The sequence below is a fragment of the Pteronotus mesoamericanus genome, unplaced genomic scaffold (genome assembly GCF_021234165.1).
Source record: "Pteronotus mesoamericanus isolate MK-2021 breed Mesoamerican mustached bat unplaced genomic scaffold, CSHL_Meso_final contig_164, whole genome shotgun sequence".
In the NCBI taxonomy this organism is placed as follows: Eukaryota; Metazoa; Chordata; class Mammalia; order Chiroptera; family Mormoopidae; genus Pteronotus; species Pteronotus mesoamericanus.
The window spans coordinates 2,846,065-2,864,149 of record NW_026555065.1 but is presented as its reverse complement, the minus strand read 5'-3'; the positions used below and the strand labels follow the sequence as shown (position 1 = coordinate 2,864,149).

The 18,085-nt window shown below is 45.6% G+C and overlaps 2 protein-coding genes across 2 annotated transcripts in view; one reads left to right on the top strand and one right to left on the bottom strand.

Moving 5' to 3' along the window:
- MAP2K1 (mitogen-activated protein kinase kinase 1) overlaps window positions 1-12,619 on the top strand; it is a 72,296-nt gene extending 59,677 nt beyond the window's left edge. The window contains exons 6-11 of the mRNA XM_054565246.1: window positions 3,346-3,470; window positions 6,120-6,321; window positions 7,582-7,646; window positions 10,300-10,361; window positions 10,754-10,799; window positions 11,525-12,619. Of these exons, the coding sequence (XP_054421221.1) occupies window positions 3,346-3,470; window positions 6,120-6,321; window positions 7,582-7,646; window positions 10,300-10,361; window positions 10,754-10,799; window positions 11,525-11,638 (614 nt within the window). The 3' untranslated portion in view covers window positions 11,639-12,619. The remainder of the gene's footprint in view (window positions 1-3,345; window positions 3,471-6,119; window positions 6,322-7,581; window positions 7,647-10,299; window positions 10,362-10,753; window positions 10,800-11,524) is intronic.
- A 1,947-nt stretch (window positions 12,620-14,566) lies between these two features.
- On the bottom strand, window positions 14,567-17,755 carry SNAPC5 (small nuclear RNA activating complex polypeptide 5). The gene is made up of 3 exons (XM_054564371.1): window positions 17,624-17,755; window positions 16,292-16,381; window positions 14,567-15,486 (listed from the first exon to the last, which is right to left on the bottom strand). The coding sequence occupies exons 1-3, from the start codon at window positions 17,711-17,713 to the stop codon at window positions 15,367-15,369; spliced, it is 300 nt and encodes a 99-aa protein (XP_054420346.1). The 5' UTR covers window positions 17,714-17,755; the 3' UTR covers window positions 14,567-15,366.
- Window positions 17,756-18,085: the final 330 nt, after the last annotated feature.

The following is an 18,085-nucleotide window of genomic DNA, read 5'->3' as shown; positions in this document are numbered from 1 at the left end:
CTTTCATGGTTTTGTCATCATTGGTGCTTGAGACCATCTGATGTTGCACGTTGGTTTGTCAGTTTGCTTTTGTATCCTCACACTAAAATGTAAGCTTCATTTTACACTGCACACTTGATCGGTTTGCTTGCTATTGTCTCCCTGGCACCTGCATGGTGCCTGGCATATAGTAGGTGCTCAGGGAACACAGGTGGATGAGTGAACCAGTTGAGTAATGTGGCAGTAAGTTAAGTGGGAAGAGGACAGGGGCAGGCATCAGAAGGCCTGAGTTCTAATTCCAACTTTACTCAGTTTTTGCTGTGTAGCCTCAGGCAAGTCCCTGGACCCCTCTGGGTCTTAGACATTTAATCACCGCCATGAAGGGGAGGAACCAGATGCTCTCTAAGGCCATTTCTGATGCCGATGTTCTGGAAAATTGTATGTAGGAGACACCAGGTTGCTGAGGGGTTTGGAAAGGTCTCATATTGTATGTTCTTTTATCCTGTGACATTATGAGAGTGAGTCTTACAAAGACTGCACAGATAGCTTGGAATGTGTGCATTGGTACACCACGAGTTTAGATCCATCATTCACAGTGTTTTGGAGTGCCTGCTGTGTGCCAGGTCTTGTCCTCACTCGGGAGTTGCAGTGGTGAGGCAGATAGCCAACATTCCTCTCCCTTGGAGCGGATGGTAAGTGGAGAGAGTCTGGAGTTGGCCAGGAGCTGGGGTCGTGACCCCCCTGGGCTGAAGATGAGGGACTAGGTAGAGGTTGGGCAGGGGGAGGACTTACTGGAATATGAAAGGGTGGGTTGTGGTTTTTGGGTTTTTTTCCCCAATTTACTCTTGGAAAGATTCTTAAATAGGCCTGTTAGAATCTCTTTAAAAATAAATGCTTTCACATGAGAGAATCAAAGGGAAAAATAAAATGTTAATACCAGTTCTGCTAGGTTGGAATTACGGGAATTTGTTGTTTACTCTATGATTTTACAGACGTTCTATATAGTGTCTATATTACTTATGTCAAAGATTCCCTGTCATGGTTTATGACTTTGTTCCTGGGTGCGACCTGCTTGAGTGGGTCTCATGTTTGCTGATGTCCACAAAGTCCTGGCCTGGGGACATTTACTGAGTCCCAGCCTCAGTTTTCCTACCTATAAATGAGCATAGTACTTGGCCCTGGCCTGCCCACTTTGCAGGGCAGCTGTCTGAATCAGAGGGGACTGTGAAAGAAAATATTTGGAAGTTTACCTCTCTCTGCAAAGGGAAGGGCCAGTGGACTAGCAGTGGTGACAGCAGCTAGGACACGATGTGAGGAGAGTCTGTGTGCAGGGAAGGGGGACGGGGCTGGTATTAGGAGAACTGCCTTGGCCACAATGAGGAGCAGTTTTTCAGGCCGTCCTAGTTCTCCGGCTCTCCTTGACTAACAGGTGGACACAACTCTGTAGGCTGTTAGGGAAATGACTTCAGTGAAAGACTCCTGTCAGCTCCTAACTACTGCCACACAGAGGGGTCTGTCCAGAAAGTATCAAGCCATGTACTATGAAAAACAGACATTTACCTAAGAAGATAAAAGAAACATTGTAGATAGAACAATGATGCTTCAGTCCCCTTCAAAGTAGGCACCTTGGGACTTCACAGATTTTTCCCAATCACCATCTGCTGCCCCATCATATTTTCCTGAATCTCATCAATGGTCTGAAATCTCTTCCCTTTCAAAGGTGATTTTAGTTTTGGGGAAGCCAAAAGTTGCAGGGCGCCAGGTTTGGGCTGTAGGGAGGCTGACTCACTTGGGTGATTTGATATTTTGCCAAAAAACTCTGCACGAGATGTGATGCATGAGGGGGTGCATTGTCGTGATGACGTTCCCAATCATCAGTTGCCCATAGCTGCCGACTTCTGAGTCATCTGAATAGTTTCTGCAAAGGAGTGTTCAGGCTTAATACAAAATTTAATGCAGATTTGTTGCTTTACTTATTTTGAATACAGTGGCCACACAGTACATGTGCTCAACGGTGTCTACTGACCCCCACTGACTAATACACTGAAGTTGTCATTGTTCACACATGCACATTCCAGTCCACTCTCTTTGGTTGCCAGGTTACATGGATGTCGCGCAAACTGTCCTTGTGATATTAACAATGGTTGGACTTTTTCCAGGCATACCTCATATTCATGAAACCCACATGCTCTGTGCTTGTAACCAAGGTCAAAAACAGGAAGTACAACCCCATTCCATTCCTCTTTAGTCTTTGGTCTATAGCCTCAGCAAGTGTTTGAAGCAACAGAGTTTGAAATCTTTTTTCTTTTTTTTAAAAAAAGATTTATTTTTATAGAGAGGGGAAGGGAGAGAGAAAGGGAGAGAAACATTGATCAGTTGCCTCTTACATATACCCAGCTGGGGACCTGGCCCACAACCCAGGCATGTGCCCTGACCAGGAATTGAACCAGTGACCTTTCAGTTTGCAGGCCTACAGTCAATCCACTGAGCCACGCCAACCAGGGCAGACTTTGAAATCTTGATTATTCATGGTAACTGACTCCTTCCATGGGTCATCTTGCCAAGTCTGGATTCCTAAAGAGTTGAAATTTACTGTCCCACTGTTCTTCTTTGACAGCAGCTTGTCATTTCCTCTCTTTCCTTGAACCCTGAACAAGGGGGAATATGGGGTCTTAGTGTCAAGTTGTAACTGAAAGTAAGTTCAGCTGCCTGCCACTACAAAAACCAACACTCAAGAGGCAGGTGCTGATGTGAAGAAAAGTTGTTTATTCAGATGCTGGCCATCTGGAAGATGGGGGACTCGTGTCTCAAAGCCCATCTCCACGTCTCAGTGGAGGCAGAGGTTTTTATAAGAGGGAGAGGGGACCAGAACAAAGAGATCAAGGGAAGGGGCTGAAAAGTTCTCAATGTGCAAATGAGCACAGACCATTCTGATAAGGCCAGTGGTGGTCCAATGTGTGTCATCCTGGTTTAGTCATCCTGGTTTTACATCTTCCAGCTTCACATCATCCTGGCTTCATGGTTGAAGGTCAACAAAACTCCCAGAGCTGGGATGCCTGAAGGTCAGAGTCTATCTTCTGAAGTTAGTTCCTAGGATTCTTATACAAACATACTGTTTACCTGCAAGCTACATATTAGAGTTAACACTTACAGGAACAATGTCAAAAGAATGGTGGGGTGGGTAACAATTTCCTAGTGTTACAATTTTCCACAATTCACAAAGTATTTGCAAACTGTGGGCTGGCTCTGTGATGGAGGAGGGTGTATGTCAGGTGACTCATGACCTAGTTTGTCTGTAGGGCACTGACTCTTCTCCCAGTCAGAGCTGTGTCAATTCCCTACTTTTCAATTTTCTTTTCCCTGCAGATGTCAAGCCTTCCAACATCCTAGTGAACTCCCGTGGGGAGATCAAGCTCTGTGACTTTGGGGTCAGTGGGCAGCTCATCGACTCCATGGCCAACTCCTTCGTGGGCACAAGGTCCTACATGTCGGTATGAACAGCGGGTTCCATTTTTTGAGCTTCAAGTCTGGACAGGGACAGGAGCTAAGTGGCTGGGTGCCTTTCCTGCGGAGCCAGAGCCTGGTTAAGGGATATGGGAGAATGATCGGTGAAGACCTGTGATCCCACCCTGAGGAGATGGTCTCCTCCTTTCATAGGGCTTGGAACATAATTGGGGTTCTGGGCCTCTTCTCACTAGAAGAGATTGTCCAATCACAGCCTGATCTATTGCTAGTACTCGGATTTTCCCAGAGCTTGGCTTCCATTCTGAAGAGATTGTGAGCTCCAGCTACTCTCTGGACACCTCTCTCTGATTGTCTTCAGAACTTCGAACCCGACAGACCTAGACATGGCCGCACCCCATATTGCCCCATCTTTCCTATTAGCAGTAAATGGCATTACTCTTTCCTTGGTTTCTCAAAGTAGAGACCTGAGCATCAGCCATTAACCTCCCTTCCCAGCTCTCCAGCTGCTGTGAGTCTATTAAGAATTGTTTCCTCAGGCCAGCCTCTTTTCTCCCTCTTCACTGCATGTCTCCCAGTTAACTGCTCCTACCTCTCACTGCAGCACACCTGGCATGTCTCCTGGCTGGAGTCTGTGCCCTAGCTGAGCTGATACCCCATCACGAAGGTCTACCCTCCTGCTTCCAGCTCTGGTGGTTCCCACTGCCACCAGAGCTCTGTGTGTGGCTGTGCCCATGCCATGGTAATAGTAGCTTGCTCTCTTCCCATTTCCATACACTGAGGTCTTTGGGGGAAGGGATAGGACCATAGGTGTCTGTTGTCCCTGGGGTCTGGCTCAGGGCCTGGCACATGGTGGGTGCTCAGGGAATGGTTGGTGAGTGGGTGAATATTTGGTTGACTGAATGGGTGGGAAATGGCTAGCATACTCCTCAGGGTGATTCAGAAAGGGGAGACTTGACTGGATGAATGCTGAGCAGGGCAGAGTAGAGGAGCGGTAGAGGGAGCCGGAGGTCCCTATGGAGGTGGATGTGCGTGCAGGCCTGGATTGCAGGGGCCGGGCACAGAGGCTCCGGGCATTTTGCATATGGGATGTTTTATGGGTTGTCTTTCAAGCATTTTCACATCTTGGAGTGACCGCATTTGATCTATGTAGTTATCCCAGGAAGTAAAGACTATTGTTCCCATTTTAGAGATGAGGAGATCTACTTTGAGGGAGGTTAAGTGAGCTGCTCACTTAACCTTGCACAGCCAAAATTGTAAGCTAGATCTCCTTCTTGCCGGCCAGTCTCTCTTTCCACAGCATGCCCTCACTCACTTCTTAGGGTGGAGGTCAGCTGCTCCTGGCCTCACTGCGTGGAAGTGCATGTCCGCATCTTCATTCCTTCTTGCCTGCTGCCTACGCCACCATGACTCTGGTCACTGTCAGTGTCACTCAGCCAATGCTGACCCACTTCTCCACCCTCCACTCCAGTGACTCACGATCTTAAGAAATGTGAAACCCCTGGGCCCTTCAGAACTTCTACTCTTTCCCTGCCATGCCCTCATTGCTTCTTTGCATGTCTAAAAACCGGGCTACTCAACTGCCAACTCTCAAATTCAAAATCAATTGACAGGCTCTGGGACTTACTGAATCCAGGGGTTTGTTAGTGGTTTGGGTTTTTGTGGTCATATGGTCAATTCCAAATAGTCCAGTTTTGGAGTTAGGGGAAAATCCTACAGGAGAAGTCATTGATGTCTAAATAAATGTGTGATGGTCAGAATAAAGATTTTTAAAATATAGTCCTTGAAATACCTGTGCTGTTTAGAATAATGCTTTTATATACACTATATATTTTTTCCTTCGCCTCTTCCCACCAACAACTACTCATATTTGTATAGCATTTTGCAACACACAACATACATTTTCATTTGCTTTGACCTTTCTAATAACCCTACTAAGAAGAGTGGGTATTTTGTTATTATTGTTGTTACCATCATCAGCATCCCCATTTTATAGGTGAAGAAATGGAGGCTCAGGATCAGGTAGCTTAGAAGTCCCAGAGTTTAGATATGAACCCAGGTCTTCTGACCCCATATCCTCTGCCTTCTCTGCCATTCATGTTATCCAAGAACAGTGAGTCAGTGGTAGAGCTGGGCTTAGAACTTCTTTCTGTCCACAGCACCATCTTATTCATGATCCATCTACCAGAAGCTTCATGCTTCAGACTCAAGTAACAAGATGAGTCTCGTCCTGGGCTCTGGACAGGCTACCCCACACATGCAAGACACTGGCCAGGCTGGCAAAGCTGGAACCACAGCTGAGGCGACAGCCAGGGTTCAGATGGGCTGGATGCTGTTTAGGTTACAGGGGAGACAGAGAACTGAGGAGGGATCAGAGCCATGGGACCAGCTAGGACTTGGTAAACATATTATTTGGGGATAGGCAAGAGGCCAAATTTAAGAGGTTAGTGGAAATCTTAAAAAGGGATTTGAATTCTGGAGAGAGAAAATGAAATCTATCAGCAGATCCAGGGATGGGAACTGTGGGGAAGCCCACTCCCCTGCAGTGCAAGCAAGTCTCAATGTGGCAGGAAGTCCTGAGATTTCCTTTGAGCATCCGTGGGGACTCATCCATCCTCCTTTTGTGTGGGCCCAGGTTAGCTCACAGGTGATTGTAACCATTTCTGTCTCTCCCGCAGCCAGAAAGACTCCAGGGGACTCATTACTCAGTGCAGTCGGACATCTGGAGCATGGGGCTCTCTCTGGTGGAGATGGCGATTGGGAGGTATCCCATCCCTCCTCCAGATGCCAAGGAGCTGGAGCTGATGTTTGGGTGCCAAGTGGAGGGAGATGCGGCTGAGACACCACCCAGGCCAAGGACCCCTGGGAGGCCCCTTAGCTGTGAGTGTCCTGGTGTGCCTCAGCTTGGAATGTGGGGGTCCCTTACTTACTGTTGGGCATTTCTGAAGAGCTCATACTCTGTACCCTCTCCCAAGACTGGTTCCCTTTCTCTGGGTGCCAGGCTGGGACTGGGGGAAGCAGAGCTGAAGTCTCCAGGTAGGTGTAGGAAATTACTGTTACAATTGACACTTCTACCGTTTGTTGCGTGCCTACTGTGTTCCTGGCACTACACTTCGCACTTACACGCATTATTTAATTTTTGAAAATCATGACATTTTCCTTCTTTTTCTTTTAAGTACTTATTTTTAATGAGATAAAATTCAAGTAACTTAAGATGCACATTTTAAAGTGTTCAGTTCAGTGGTTTTTAGGATATTCCTCCATGTATCACAGCTATTGCCACTATGTAATTCCAGAACATTTCCATCACCCCAGAAAGGAACCTCATCTCCATTAGCATGCACTCAGAGGTCCCACCACCCCATCCCAGGCAACCACTAATCTGTTTTGTATCTCCATGCATTCGCCTATGATTATAATCTCCATTTTAGATATGAGGAAACTGAGGCACAGAGCACTTGACTTGCTGGGGCCACATATACTTGTAAGTGTCAAGCTTGATTCCAAGGTGGTGAGCTCTGTGCAGCCCTGCCCACCTCTGAATGTAAATACTGTGAAACAAAGCACACACTCAGAAGCTTCTGACCCAGCTGTCTTCTTTTAATATAGTCCCTGCGAGGACAACCCTGTCTGATCTGGGAGACATGGCTGGCCTTCACCCTTCTGAGGCCCGCATGGGAGAGAGCATGTATGAAAAGAGAAGCATTGAAGGGGCTGGTGGCTGTGGCCCGTGACTCTGGGGTGTAAAAGGAAAAAACCCAAGTTCAGGGAGATTTAAAACTAAGTTTTTTAGTTGGTTAGTATCATCTCATTTGTTTCTCTCAATATAAGGAAGGGAGAAAGGGCACATGTAATTATTATCTCTACTTTATACAACTCAAAACTAGGCCCAGTGGCAATTGATTTGCCCAAGGTCAAAAACTTTGGATGCGGCAGAGCCCAGATTAATACCACAGCCGGCTTACTCTGGCCTTTGGTGTCCCCTCTGTTCTGGCCTGATCTGTGGCTGCTCTGCCTCCATCATCCACTACCCTATTCTGGTCCCTGGGGTCCATGCTCAACATCTAGCCTCTTATTGGCAAATACCATCCTTTCTATTTCTGAGAAGTGTGTTCTTCTTTCTTTTTATAAAAACTGTAGCTTATGGAATGGACAGCCGACCTCCCATGGCAATTTTTGAGTTGTTGGATTACATAGTCAATGAGGTAAGTACTGCATGGCTTCCTTCACTGTAGAATCTGTTTGCTCCTCATAAGAAAAAACTCAGAGCTGATTTGATTGGGAAACCCATGGGTTGTTCCCACAGTGTGGGCTGCTAGGGCCTCAGGATTCGTGGGTTCTACTTTGTGCATCATGCTTTTGGAATCAAGTGGCTGGTTTAGAGACTGCAGCAATTGTCTAGGGATTCCCCAGAGTTCATCTTCAGGTAACTCTGAGTCCCTCCTCTTTTCGCAGATTCAGCAGCCTCCACTTTATCCACTTAAATTCTCATTCCTTCATTCACCAAGTATTTCTTGTGCACTTACTATGTGCTGAGCATTGTAGGAATGAGCTGGGGCTCCAAAGATGGAAAATCCAAAGTCCTTAGTCTTGAAGACTCTTAGGTTGTGTAGGGGAGGCAAGGCAAATGCATTTTTAACTGCAATATTAGGTTTTGTCTTGTGCCATTAAAAAGCAACAAACATAAAAAAGCGATAGTGTAGAAATAATGTATGCATATATAAAGTCTGGAAAGTAATACACTACAGATGGAATTATAGGTGATTAAAGGTTGGTTTTTTTTTTTTTTTACTTATTGCTGTTAACTGACTTTCATACAAGGAACACGTATTATTTGTAAATATGTATAACAGTTATGTTTAAATTTAAAAAAGGGATCAAGGGAGGAAGACACTGATAAACATTCATCAAATTTGGGTGGGTTTGAGGGGAATGGGAAGCTGTGGACAAGCTCCATGGTTGCTCAGAGAGGGTAGGGCAGGGCTGGAGGAGCTGGGCTGGGGCTCAGGACAGGATTTCAGATGACAGGGCCAGCACCCCTGGTCTCAGGAGCAGCATGGTTAGTGGACCAGGGTAAGCTGCTGGCATGTTTGGGTGGCAGTTGAAGGCCCCCACTCAGCCAGGATGCATGGTAGAGGGCATCACCCTGTTCTCGTCCTCCTTCTCAGGAGACTAGTGGAGTAGCTTTTCGTACTTCCTTACTGCTCTCTAAAACCAGATCCCAAAAGGCTCAAAAAGGTCCCCTTTTCTATTACAAACTCAACGGGGAAGATTCTGGTAACCACCGACTAAACCACTGGGTCACTGTCTGCCGGGGAGGTTAGCGACCTCTCTCTTCTGACTGTACAGTGTTAGGCTAAGCACCATGGGCCATAGAAAAGAAGGTCAGGATCTGATCGTGGCTGCTTTTGGACTTGAGGAAGGCCCTGTGTGTTGCATTTGTGGTAGTCAGGAAAGCCATCCCCTACTGCTGGGACCTAAGCTGAGGGATGCTGGGTGGGAGCCACAGTAAAGGAAGAAATGGCCTGAGGTTATATATGCAGCTGCCAGTCACTTAGTGTGCACTGCTTCCATATTTTCACATTTTCCTAACCAGGTCTCAGCACTGCTCAGGTAGGTCAAATTGGTTTTGTTATGCTCTTCATACAGGTGAGGAAACTGAGGCTCCAGGATGAAATCTCAGGTTCTTCCCACCTACTGCTATTCCTTCCTTTCCACCTACTTCTCCCAACTCACAGCCCTCTGCCTGGGCTTCCCAGGAGGCTGGGACACATGGTGACCGGCGCAAGCACCTCACACTCTGCTGGCACACAGTCTCTCCTTTGCCTGGCCCCCTCCTACTCAGGGCTAGCCTGGCCTCTGGAGGCCAACCTGCTGGTTTTGCCCTTGAATGTTCCCTTCATATTCCCTGAGCAGCAGGGATGATCTGCAGGGTGGGCCTAAGATCTTGGTTTTAGTCGTAGACCTCAGATCAGGCTTATGCACCTGCTATTCTCATAAGGTATCAGGGGAAGAGAGTTAGGCTGGGCTTTTTTGATAGTGTCAGTATTTAATTTTTAGTCTCAAATTACTTGTTTATTTGGGCAACACATCAAAGCAATGGCATCCTGGGCAGGGTCTGGAGGTAAGCTCACAAGGAAGCTGCACACAGCCCCAGCACAGGTCACAGGGGCGGTCACGTTTCCTGAGGAGCTGTGTGGAACACAGGATACTGCAGGGCCTTGTCCTGTGTAGCCCTGTGTGATGTCCACCGTGCACCCTGGGAAGGTGAGAGCTGTGGCCAGTGTTCTTGCTCTGATGCCTGCAAACAGCTTCATTCCTGGAGTGTAAGTGCAGCTAACATTATTCCAGACCCAGCCCTCTGCCAGTTAATGTTTTATTAACTTTGCTCTTTCCTTCGGGGCTCAGAAAGGGGATATATATTTTATTAGTTAGCTAGTTAGCCTTATGTGACTTCCACAAGTGCTGTCTGGGCTGGGCTATACCTGGTGGTTTGCATATGCCTGTAGCTGCTGCTCTGAGTAACTGCTGGTTGTTTGCATGCCACACTATCTGTTGTAGAGTGTGAGCTGGAAAGGGTCATTAAGCCTTCCTCATTTCATAGAAAGGTAAACTGAGGCTTAAGAGGAACAGTGATCTGTTCAGAAATTAGCTGAGTGGTAGAACACTGACCTGGCTCCCGTTCTAACTGTGGTTTGAGACCAGCGGTTCTACCAGAGAGACCCAGCAGCCAGCCACTGGCCTCCCACCCCTGGCCTTTACTGGACTGGGTAAGAGCAGCACTCCTCAGAAGGGGTTGGGGAGGAGAGACGGCTGGGGCAGGAAGCCCAGTGTTTATGTGTTGACATGTATTTGCAGCCTCCTCCGAAACTGCCCAGTGGAGTATTCAGTCTGGAATTTCAAGATTTTGTGAATAAGTGGTAAGTTGGCTCCTTGTTATATGGAAGAGTACCCCATTTTTATCAGGCTTCCCACCCCATCTTGGGGAGCATGTCTTTGCTCTTTCCCCTCCTCTGATCCTGTTGGCTGCTGCACTTCTTAGGTGACCTGACAATTGCAGTTGGTACAGTAGCTGCTGCTCTTGGCCCTTGCTCTACAGGGACTGGTATATTGCCTTTTGATCTTACTTAGTTCAGCAGGCATTTACGGACCTGCTGTGGGCATGGCATTGTGCTAAGAACAGGAAGGTGAATAAGGCTCAGGCACTCCTCAGAGCCTGCAGGGTTTGGGGAGAACAGGCAGGTAAACATAAGTAATTGGAGTTAGAAGCAGCTTCAGGCAATAGCTCTCATGTTATCTTTTTTTCTTTAAGCTTAATAAAAAACCCTGCAGAGAGAGCAGATTTGAAGCAACTCATGGTAAGTCCACTTATTTCAGATTCTGCTTCATCTGTTTATCTCCTCTCTCTGTCATCCATCTAGTACTTCCTGAGTCCATTCCCTGCTCTGCCTTGACCAGGGCAGTGCAGCTGACCCTTCTACAGGATCCCAGATATCTGTCTCCTCTGTCCTCCCATCAGTTTAAAGGAAAACCTGGGGTGGCCCTGCAGCCCTGGTTCCAGGCAAAGAAGGGGCCAGCCCACCCCTTCACAGGGACAGGGTCTTTTTCTCATACTGACCAGCTCACTTTACATTTTGCGCCCTCCCCACGCTACTCTCCACTTGCTTCCTCGTTTGGTGGTGGTGATAGAGGGCAGTTGGGAAGTAATGCTATAAATACCTGCGCTTATGTCTCCTGTAGAGCCTGTACAGTGTAGCATGCACTTTGAAGCCCATCAGTTCCTCTGTTCCATCTAACAGTTGGAGGCACTGACGGCAGAGCCACTGTCCCCGTGTCACAGCTGGAGAGAGCAGGCCCAGGGAAGTGAGCCAGTTGCCCACGGCCTCACAGCTGGTGTAATTGGCAGAGCCAGGCAGAGGTGGTCTTTTGTCCAGCAGCTCGTTCTGCTTTCCTGGTCCCCACTGCTGCTCAAGAGCAGGCTCCAGGAGCTACTTCCAAGTGGCACAAGCTCTAGACCTACAGGATTCTTGAATTGTCCTTCATGGTGATTTTTTAACATTATTTCCTCTTTCCTCACATGTAGGTTCATGCTTTTATCAAGAGATCTGATGCTGAGGAAGTGGATTTTGCAGGTTGGCTCTGCTCCACCATTGGCCTTAACCAGCCCAGCACACCAACCCACGCAGCTGGTGTCTAAGTGTTTGGGAAACAGCAAAGAGCAAGTCCCCTGCCCAGTGGCGTGTCACGTTGCTTTTGGGCCTATTTCCCATGCCTCTGTTCAGACATGCATTTTACATATGACAAAGGATGAAGAACACAGCATGTGCCAAAATCCTATTCGTGTCATTTTTAATACAACTGTCTTTATTCTTATTATTATTCCCCTAAGTGGATTGGCTTTGTGCTTGGGGCTATTTTTGTGTATGTTGATGATCAAATCATGCGCAACATTGAATTACAGTGAAACTTTGGTGACTGTGGGTAGTCATTTTTACTTAAAATTGCACTGCTCTCCCCTCACCGTGATTGGCTGGCCAGCCACCTGTATTTTGGGGATTCTTTGACACTTGGTGGTACTTCATTCTTGCCAGGCGTACTTTCTCTACTTGAGGAAGGAGCCTTGTAAGATCCTTCACAGGCAGTGCATGTGAAGCATGCTTTGCTGCTATGAAAATGAGCATCAGAAAGTGTATATCATGTTATTTTATTATGTTTTTGCCTTTGGTGTAGAATTCAGCAATTTCCATCAAAATCCAGTCAGAGCCCTTCACTGCCATGATAATTGGGGCTTCACCAGTCTATCTACTCTGATGATTTGTAGACTTCTGGTTGTATTTCTATATTTATTTTTAAATATTCTGTGTGGGATATTTAGTGGTATATGTCTCTTTAAGTTAGGATTAGTGTTTCTAAAATGGTGGAGTTACTTTGAACATTACAAGTGTATCAAGGCATTAAAATGTATGAGATTTATCTTTCCCCAAATCCAAATACTGATGCTATTGTAAACAACAGTGTGTATAGTGCCTAAAAATTGTATGGAAATCCTTTCAACAACTTTAATCCAAATGTTTAACAAATCTAATCTCTTATTCTAATAAATATACTACCAAGTTAAAAGGCTGAAAGATATTTCTACTTTTGAGTTAGGATATTCAGTGTTTCTAATACACAAGAAATCAGATGATTTAACCAAGCATTATTGTGAAGGGAAAAGATAAAGACAGGAAGGCGGCTGGAAGGTGGAAATGCCACTGTGAGGACAAATTTGGTGCTTTGGACTAATGAGGCTTCCTGAAATTCCAGCCTTGGACTTTGTCCAGTTCTTCTCAGCAAACACCCTTATCTGTGAATCTTCTAACCACCTTTCCTGTGGACCTGTGAACAGATCCTACCTATTATATATGGGAAAAGCAGTAGGTGGGGGTAGCCAGCATGCTCACAGGAGCACCTTGCTGGTGGTCAGCACTGCCTGGCTGGCATTGCAGCCTCCCCTGCGACAGTATGTCTGTGCTGCTTTACTCCACTGTGCACTGGTTTCTCCTTTCACTAGTTACACTGAACTACTCCTTTCTGGAGAGGAGGAATGTGCCTGATGCCAGTTTTGTTATGGCTATGAGGTGGCAATGAGGTCACAAAAAACAAAGCCAGGTCTCAGCTGGCCACTGATACCCTTTCCTTCTTTGCAAAGTGACTTGGAATTTCAGGTCTGTGTCAGGCTGCCTGGTCAGCACCTCTTCAGACTTCTTCTTTGAAAGGACAGATTATAGAAAGCCAAAGTAAATATGTATTAAAAAAATAAAAGGCCTACTTTCAAATTACAAAGAGAATTTGGTGCCCTGGCTGGTGTGGCTCAGCTGATTGAGTGCCAGCCTGCAAACCGAGAGGTTGCCGGTTTGATTCCCAGTCAGGGCATGGGCCTGGGTTGTAGGCCAGGTCCCTAGTTGAGAGCGAGTGACTCTCGCACGTTGATGTTCCTCTTCCTCTCTTTCTCCCTCCTTTCCCCTCTCTCTAAAAGTAAATAAAATCTTTATTAAAAAAATAAAAAGAAAATTTGTGTAAATCTGAGCAGGTAGGTCCACTCTGGATCTACCAGAGCTTGGAATATAGCCAAGATTTTTCAAACTGGTCAGTGTTGTAGATACTGCTGCTTCAGTTAGTCAATTTTTTCTTGTTGTGAGGCTAGAAAGGACAGATATTAATCTGTCCTAAGTCAACAGTCTTAACATACTTTTTGGTACACATTCACGCTAAGGTTTAACACCCACACCTTCCTGATCCTATCTTTTGCTAACAGAAAATGCAACCACTACTGAGAATGTCTCATTAAACTGGGCAAATTCCCCCTAAGGAAGGAAGGAATGGTGTAACCTGGAGTCTAAAATCTAGATCTGAACGTTTTCATACTCATTATCTTTTGAGGGCTGCTTTTAAATTCTCTCTTCACATCCAAAGATACAACATTTTGAGAGGCAGATTTTTCCCCCCAGTAATTACTTAGAATTATCTCATTCTCAAGAAAGATGTTCTCTGAATCATTCTTGCTGTGTTTTAAGTCCCTCATGCCAAATTCCTTCCTCAAACTTCTGAGACAGTAGTTGGATTTTTCAGTATCTCATTAGCATCTCACAGAGTAACCTGTAAAAATTAGTAGAGCAGGTACGAATACCCTCATTTAACAGAAAAGCAAGAATTCAAAGATGTGAGAGGGCAAGTGAACGGACAGTGGAGCTAGGATTCATAGCCGGTTTTCTAGCTCTTACAAAACCCTTGCTTGTATTTTAAATTAGACCCCAAAATATATACCTTGATGCTTTTCCTTGATGCAAAACTATCTTCACACTGTGTTTTCCAAGAAACATGTTCATTTAAACTTCCTGTGAGACTAGCTCAAAATAACATCAATGAAACGTTGATTAACATACCCATGTTCTCTTCTGGAATAGTTACATTCTCTTCTGGAACAGTTACATAAGAAGTTCTGCTTGAGGAGGTTCTTTGTGTTTGGCTTTTCTGTTGCATGGACAGGGCAAGTTACTTTTATAAAGTTAAATATCTAACCAGTACATTCAGTGAGAAAGAGTATGCAGAAATCTCAACTTCAAAAACCAAGTTTCAACAACACTTATTCTGTAACTATCATCTCTTTATTATAAAAATCCAGTCTCCCAAGCATAGTGATTCCTTCATTAATGACACATTTCCTTCTAAGTCCAGAAGTGGGTCTTAAACCATCCTGCTGCACTGTTTTCCCCAGGTGAGGAACTGATCTGTTTCCTTGTTGCTATCTGGAAACCAGCAGCTGCATGATGGCTACTCATCTAATTCATTTCTAAGCACGTTATCAGTGATGTTGCAACCCAGATGTGATGACAGCCACATGAAACAGTCTGTAGTGGGCAGTGTTTTAGAACGTCATTGAGAGATGTCAGCTTGTGCTCTCAAGTGACCTTCTGTCCTCCTGTCATCTTTCTTTCCTAGACTTTGTCTATGCTTACAAGGATTAAAGGGTATGCAAACAGCCTTAAATTGGTTTGCTTACAAGAGGCATTGTTGATTGCAAAGGCTGGCTTGTACTTACACTCTGCCCTTTTGGCAAATGTCAGACTTTCTCAATAGCACTTCAGAGGAAATCTTCTGTTTTGAATACAATTACTGGATCTGAGCAGAATACAGACACAGCACCACCCATATTGCTCAATGCTAAGACATTGCATCTTTGCTTTTCTATGTGTTACTAATTTTTGTTAAAGCATTCTGAAACTTGAATTATTGATGGTACCATTTTTACAAGTACACATCCTTCTAAAGTTCTTGCTTCTCTTTAAAGCAGACCATAGAGGGCCCATTGCAAGAATTTTTGCAAGAAAGTTTCAGAGACTTGGAAATTTAATTTGTACAACTTATCCTGGCTCTTTCCCCACTTCAGGAATCTGATGATTCTTCTTCCTCTTCCTCCTCCTCCTCTTCTGTCACATGGCTCCTTGTGCCCAACTCCAGTGCAGTTTGGTTGATTGATGCTTCATTGTCTACATGCACCAACATCTGCTTAAGCCAAGGACATTATGGATTAGTAGGAAGGACACTGGCCTCAAAACAGCAAATTTTAAAAAATGGTTTAAACCCAAATTTCAATTGTGTATTCATTCCCAGTATTTACCACTAAGAGGTATGACCACATTCCTGTTTCTCTAAATTCTACCTCAGCCTCCCCTCCAACCTGCACTGCTAAAATGGGAGGTTAAATGCCCAAGATTTGACAGAATGTTACCTGATTTACAAACATGGTCCTCACATAAGAATTACACTGGCTTAGATGTACTTCCAAATGGATTTAAAAGGCTTCACACACAACTGGGAGAACTGTTCAAATATGGTATATTTAGAAAGATGATGATTTTACTGATTTAAGTGAGTGCATTTGGCAAGATGATGATACGATAAAGCCTAGAACTCAACTTTTCAGCATCATGTTTTGTAGTTGAAGCCACATTATTTCTGAACCCCAAACTAACTTATTCACAGAGCAAGAGGTCTGACATGTTCCTGCAAAGATCTCTACTCTCCTGTGTTCATTAAAATAACTTGAGAAGAGAGATGGCTAGGATGGTATAGGCAATATAAGTACCTAATTAATAAATCAATCAAGGTGTAATCAGCTGGGCTGTTCTTGCCTAAAACAGTAATACTGAAGAGCCAGTTTATCAAACTAGAAAATTCTTATCAGTACTTCCCAGAGTCCTTTGGGCTTCATAATATTATAATTTACAACAATTTTTTATTTCCAAGCAGCATGACAGCAGAATGGATCTTGCATTCTCTCCCTACTCCAACATTTTATTAAGCTTACATCATGTGGCTGTTCTTGAGCAGCTTGAGAAGACAGCAACTCATCCCCTCTTCTAGAACTAATCATTGATTGGAGGGCCAGTTCTTCAACCTAGAAAAGAAGAGTTAAGGACATGTTCCTTACTATTTCACTAGGCTACTGATGTGGGACAATTTTACGGCCCATGCTTTAAAAAGTTGGCATCATGAGAGGAAGTAAAAGCAGTGTGCTCTCTCTGCAGCTCTAGAGAGCAGGGTAGAGCTCTTAAGCTTTCCCTGGTTTCTAAGGACATAAGCAAAGAAAGCCTCCAATCCCCTTCCCCTGAGTATAGAGGTGCTGCAACTGAGCCAAGGCTTCCACTCCCCCAGACCTCGAGGCTCTGGGAAGACAACAAAAGTTGAGTCCTTAAAAAAAACCAAGTGTCATCTTCTGATTCCACAGAGGGCAGATGCCTTAGGTTTGAGCTCATCTGTCTAATAATGAGAAACTGAAGGCGGGAATGAAAAATAGAAATGTTCTCAGAAACATAAAGAAATTTAGGCTTTGGAGTTCATTATCAAAAGACACACGTTAGGTACCTGTATAGGTACTGTGGTGCGATGAGAACGTGAATAAGTGTGGGCAACACAACTGTCCTGAGAAAAAGTGCTTATTATTTTGATATGTCATAGTTGTGTTCAATGCTTTTCAGCTTACAATGGGCTTCCATAACCCTCATCTCATTTGGACTTAAAGATCCTGAAGAAGGGTGCTGAGCACGAAGTATCAGGATCATCGCACTGGGGCTGAAGGGAGTGAATGGTAACGCACAGGCCTGGGTAATGGTCCTGGTGGGCCTGACTCTCTAGTCCCAGTCAAGGCTGTGGAGTCAGTAATGGCTCCGGAAAGAAAAACTACTGCGAACTCTGCGACAAGTCGCTTCTCCTGGGCCTCGTTGCCCTTCTTTGCACAACGGGAGAATGTGCGAGTCTCTCTTCTACTTTTGCAATACTAGAGCTGTTTCAAGTGGCAACACAAGCCAGGACACAGTGGCTAGCAAAAGCTGCAGGAGCTTGAGAGGAAGAGGTCGGTGGGCGGGGAAGGTCGACCTTCTTGTGAGAACCGCCTGCATTTCCCGGAGGTCTGGTGTGGGAATGAACTCAGCAAACGTGCAGATTAGATGGCTGGGCCTCAACCTACTACGTGATCAAGGTTCAGAGCTGGGCCCATAACCTCAAAACAAGTTCACCCGGGGCTTGTAAGCCACCAAGTCAGTGCCCCAACCGCCAGGTGAGAGAGACCGCCAGGTAGAGCCAGGCTCGGCGCAGTGGCAGGGGGGCAAAATGATGGGGCGGGTGGGGGCTGTGGGGTCACCTTGAGCCGATTCAACTGGTCGTGCAGTGCCGCCTTCAACCGGAGCAGGGTCTCCTCCTCCTTGCGCAGCTCCTGGAGCCTGCTGAGCATCGCGTCTTCTCACGCAGCCCAGTCAGCTGGGCGCTCGGTGATGATGTCACCAGCCCGGTGCTCCGGAAACGGAACCATAGGCTGACTGCACGTGGGGCAGGGCACTTCCTGCCCGCTCCGGCCCAAGGACTCCGACGTTTTCAGTAGCTAAACCTAGATTAGAATCAAAATTCCTAGAGCGCAGGCTGTTGGTACCGTACAGAATTGGGAAATGAAAATGCTGTATTGTTTCCAATGCCTCAGCTGAACAGTACGCGCTGTAGCGCACTTTTAGTATGTTGCAGTGGTTTTTAAAAATTGATTTGGGAAACGTTAACCTATTGTTCCACTTAATCATGCATTCAATGGTTGATTCTGGTATGTGCCCCAAGG

Bases quoted from the DNA above. Each gene is read 5' to 3' on its own strand.
- SNAPC5 (XM_054564371.1), bottom strand. From the start codon at position 17,713: ATGCTCAGCAGGCTCCAGGAGCTGCGCAAGGAGGAGGAGACCCTGCTC. The intron at 16,382-17,623 runs GTGACCCCACAG...CTTCTTTTCTAG, and splicing joins ACCAGTTGAATCGGCTCAAG to GTTGAAGAACTGGCCCTCCA. The intron at 15,487-16,291 runs GTAAGCTTAATA...TGGCTTAAGCAG, and splicing joins CTCAAGAACAGCCACATGAT to ATGTTGGTGCATGTAGACAA.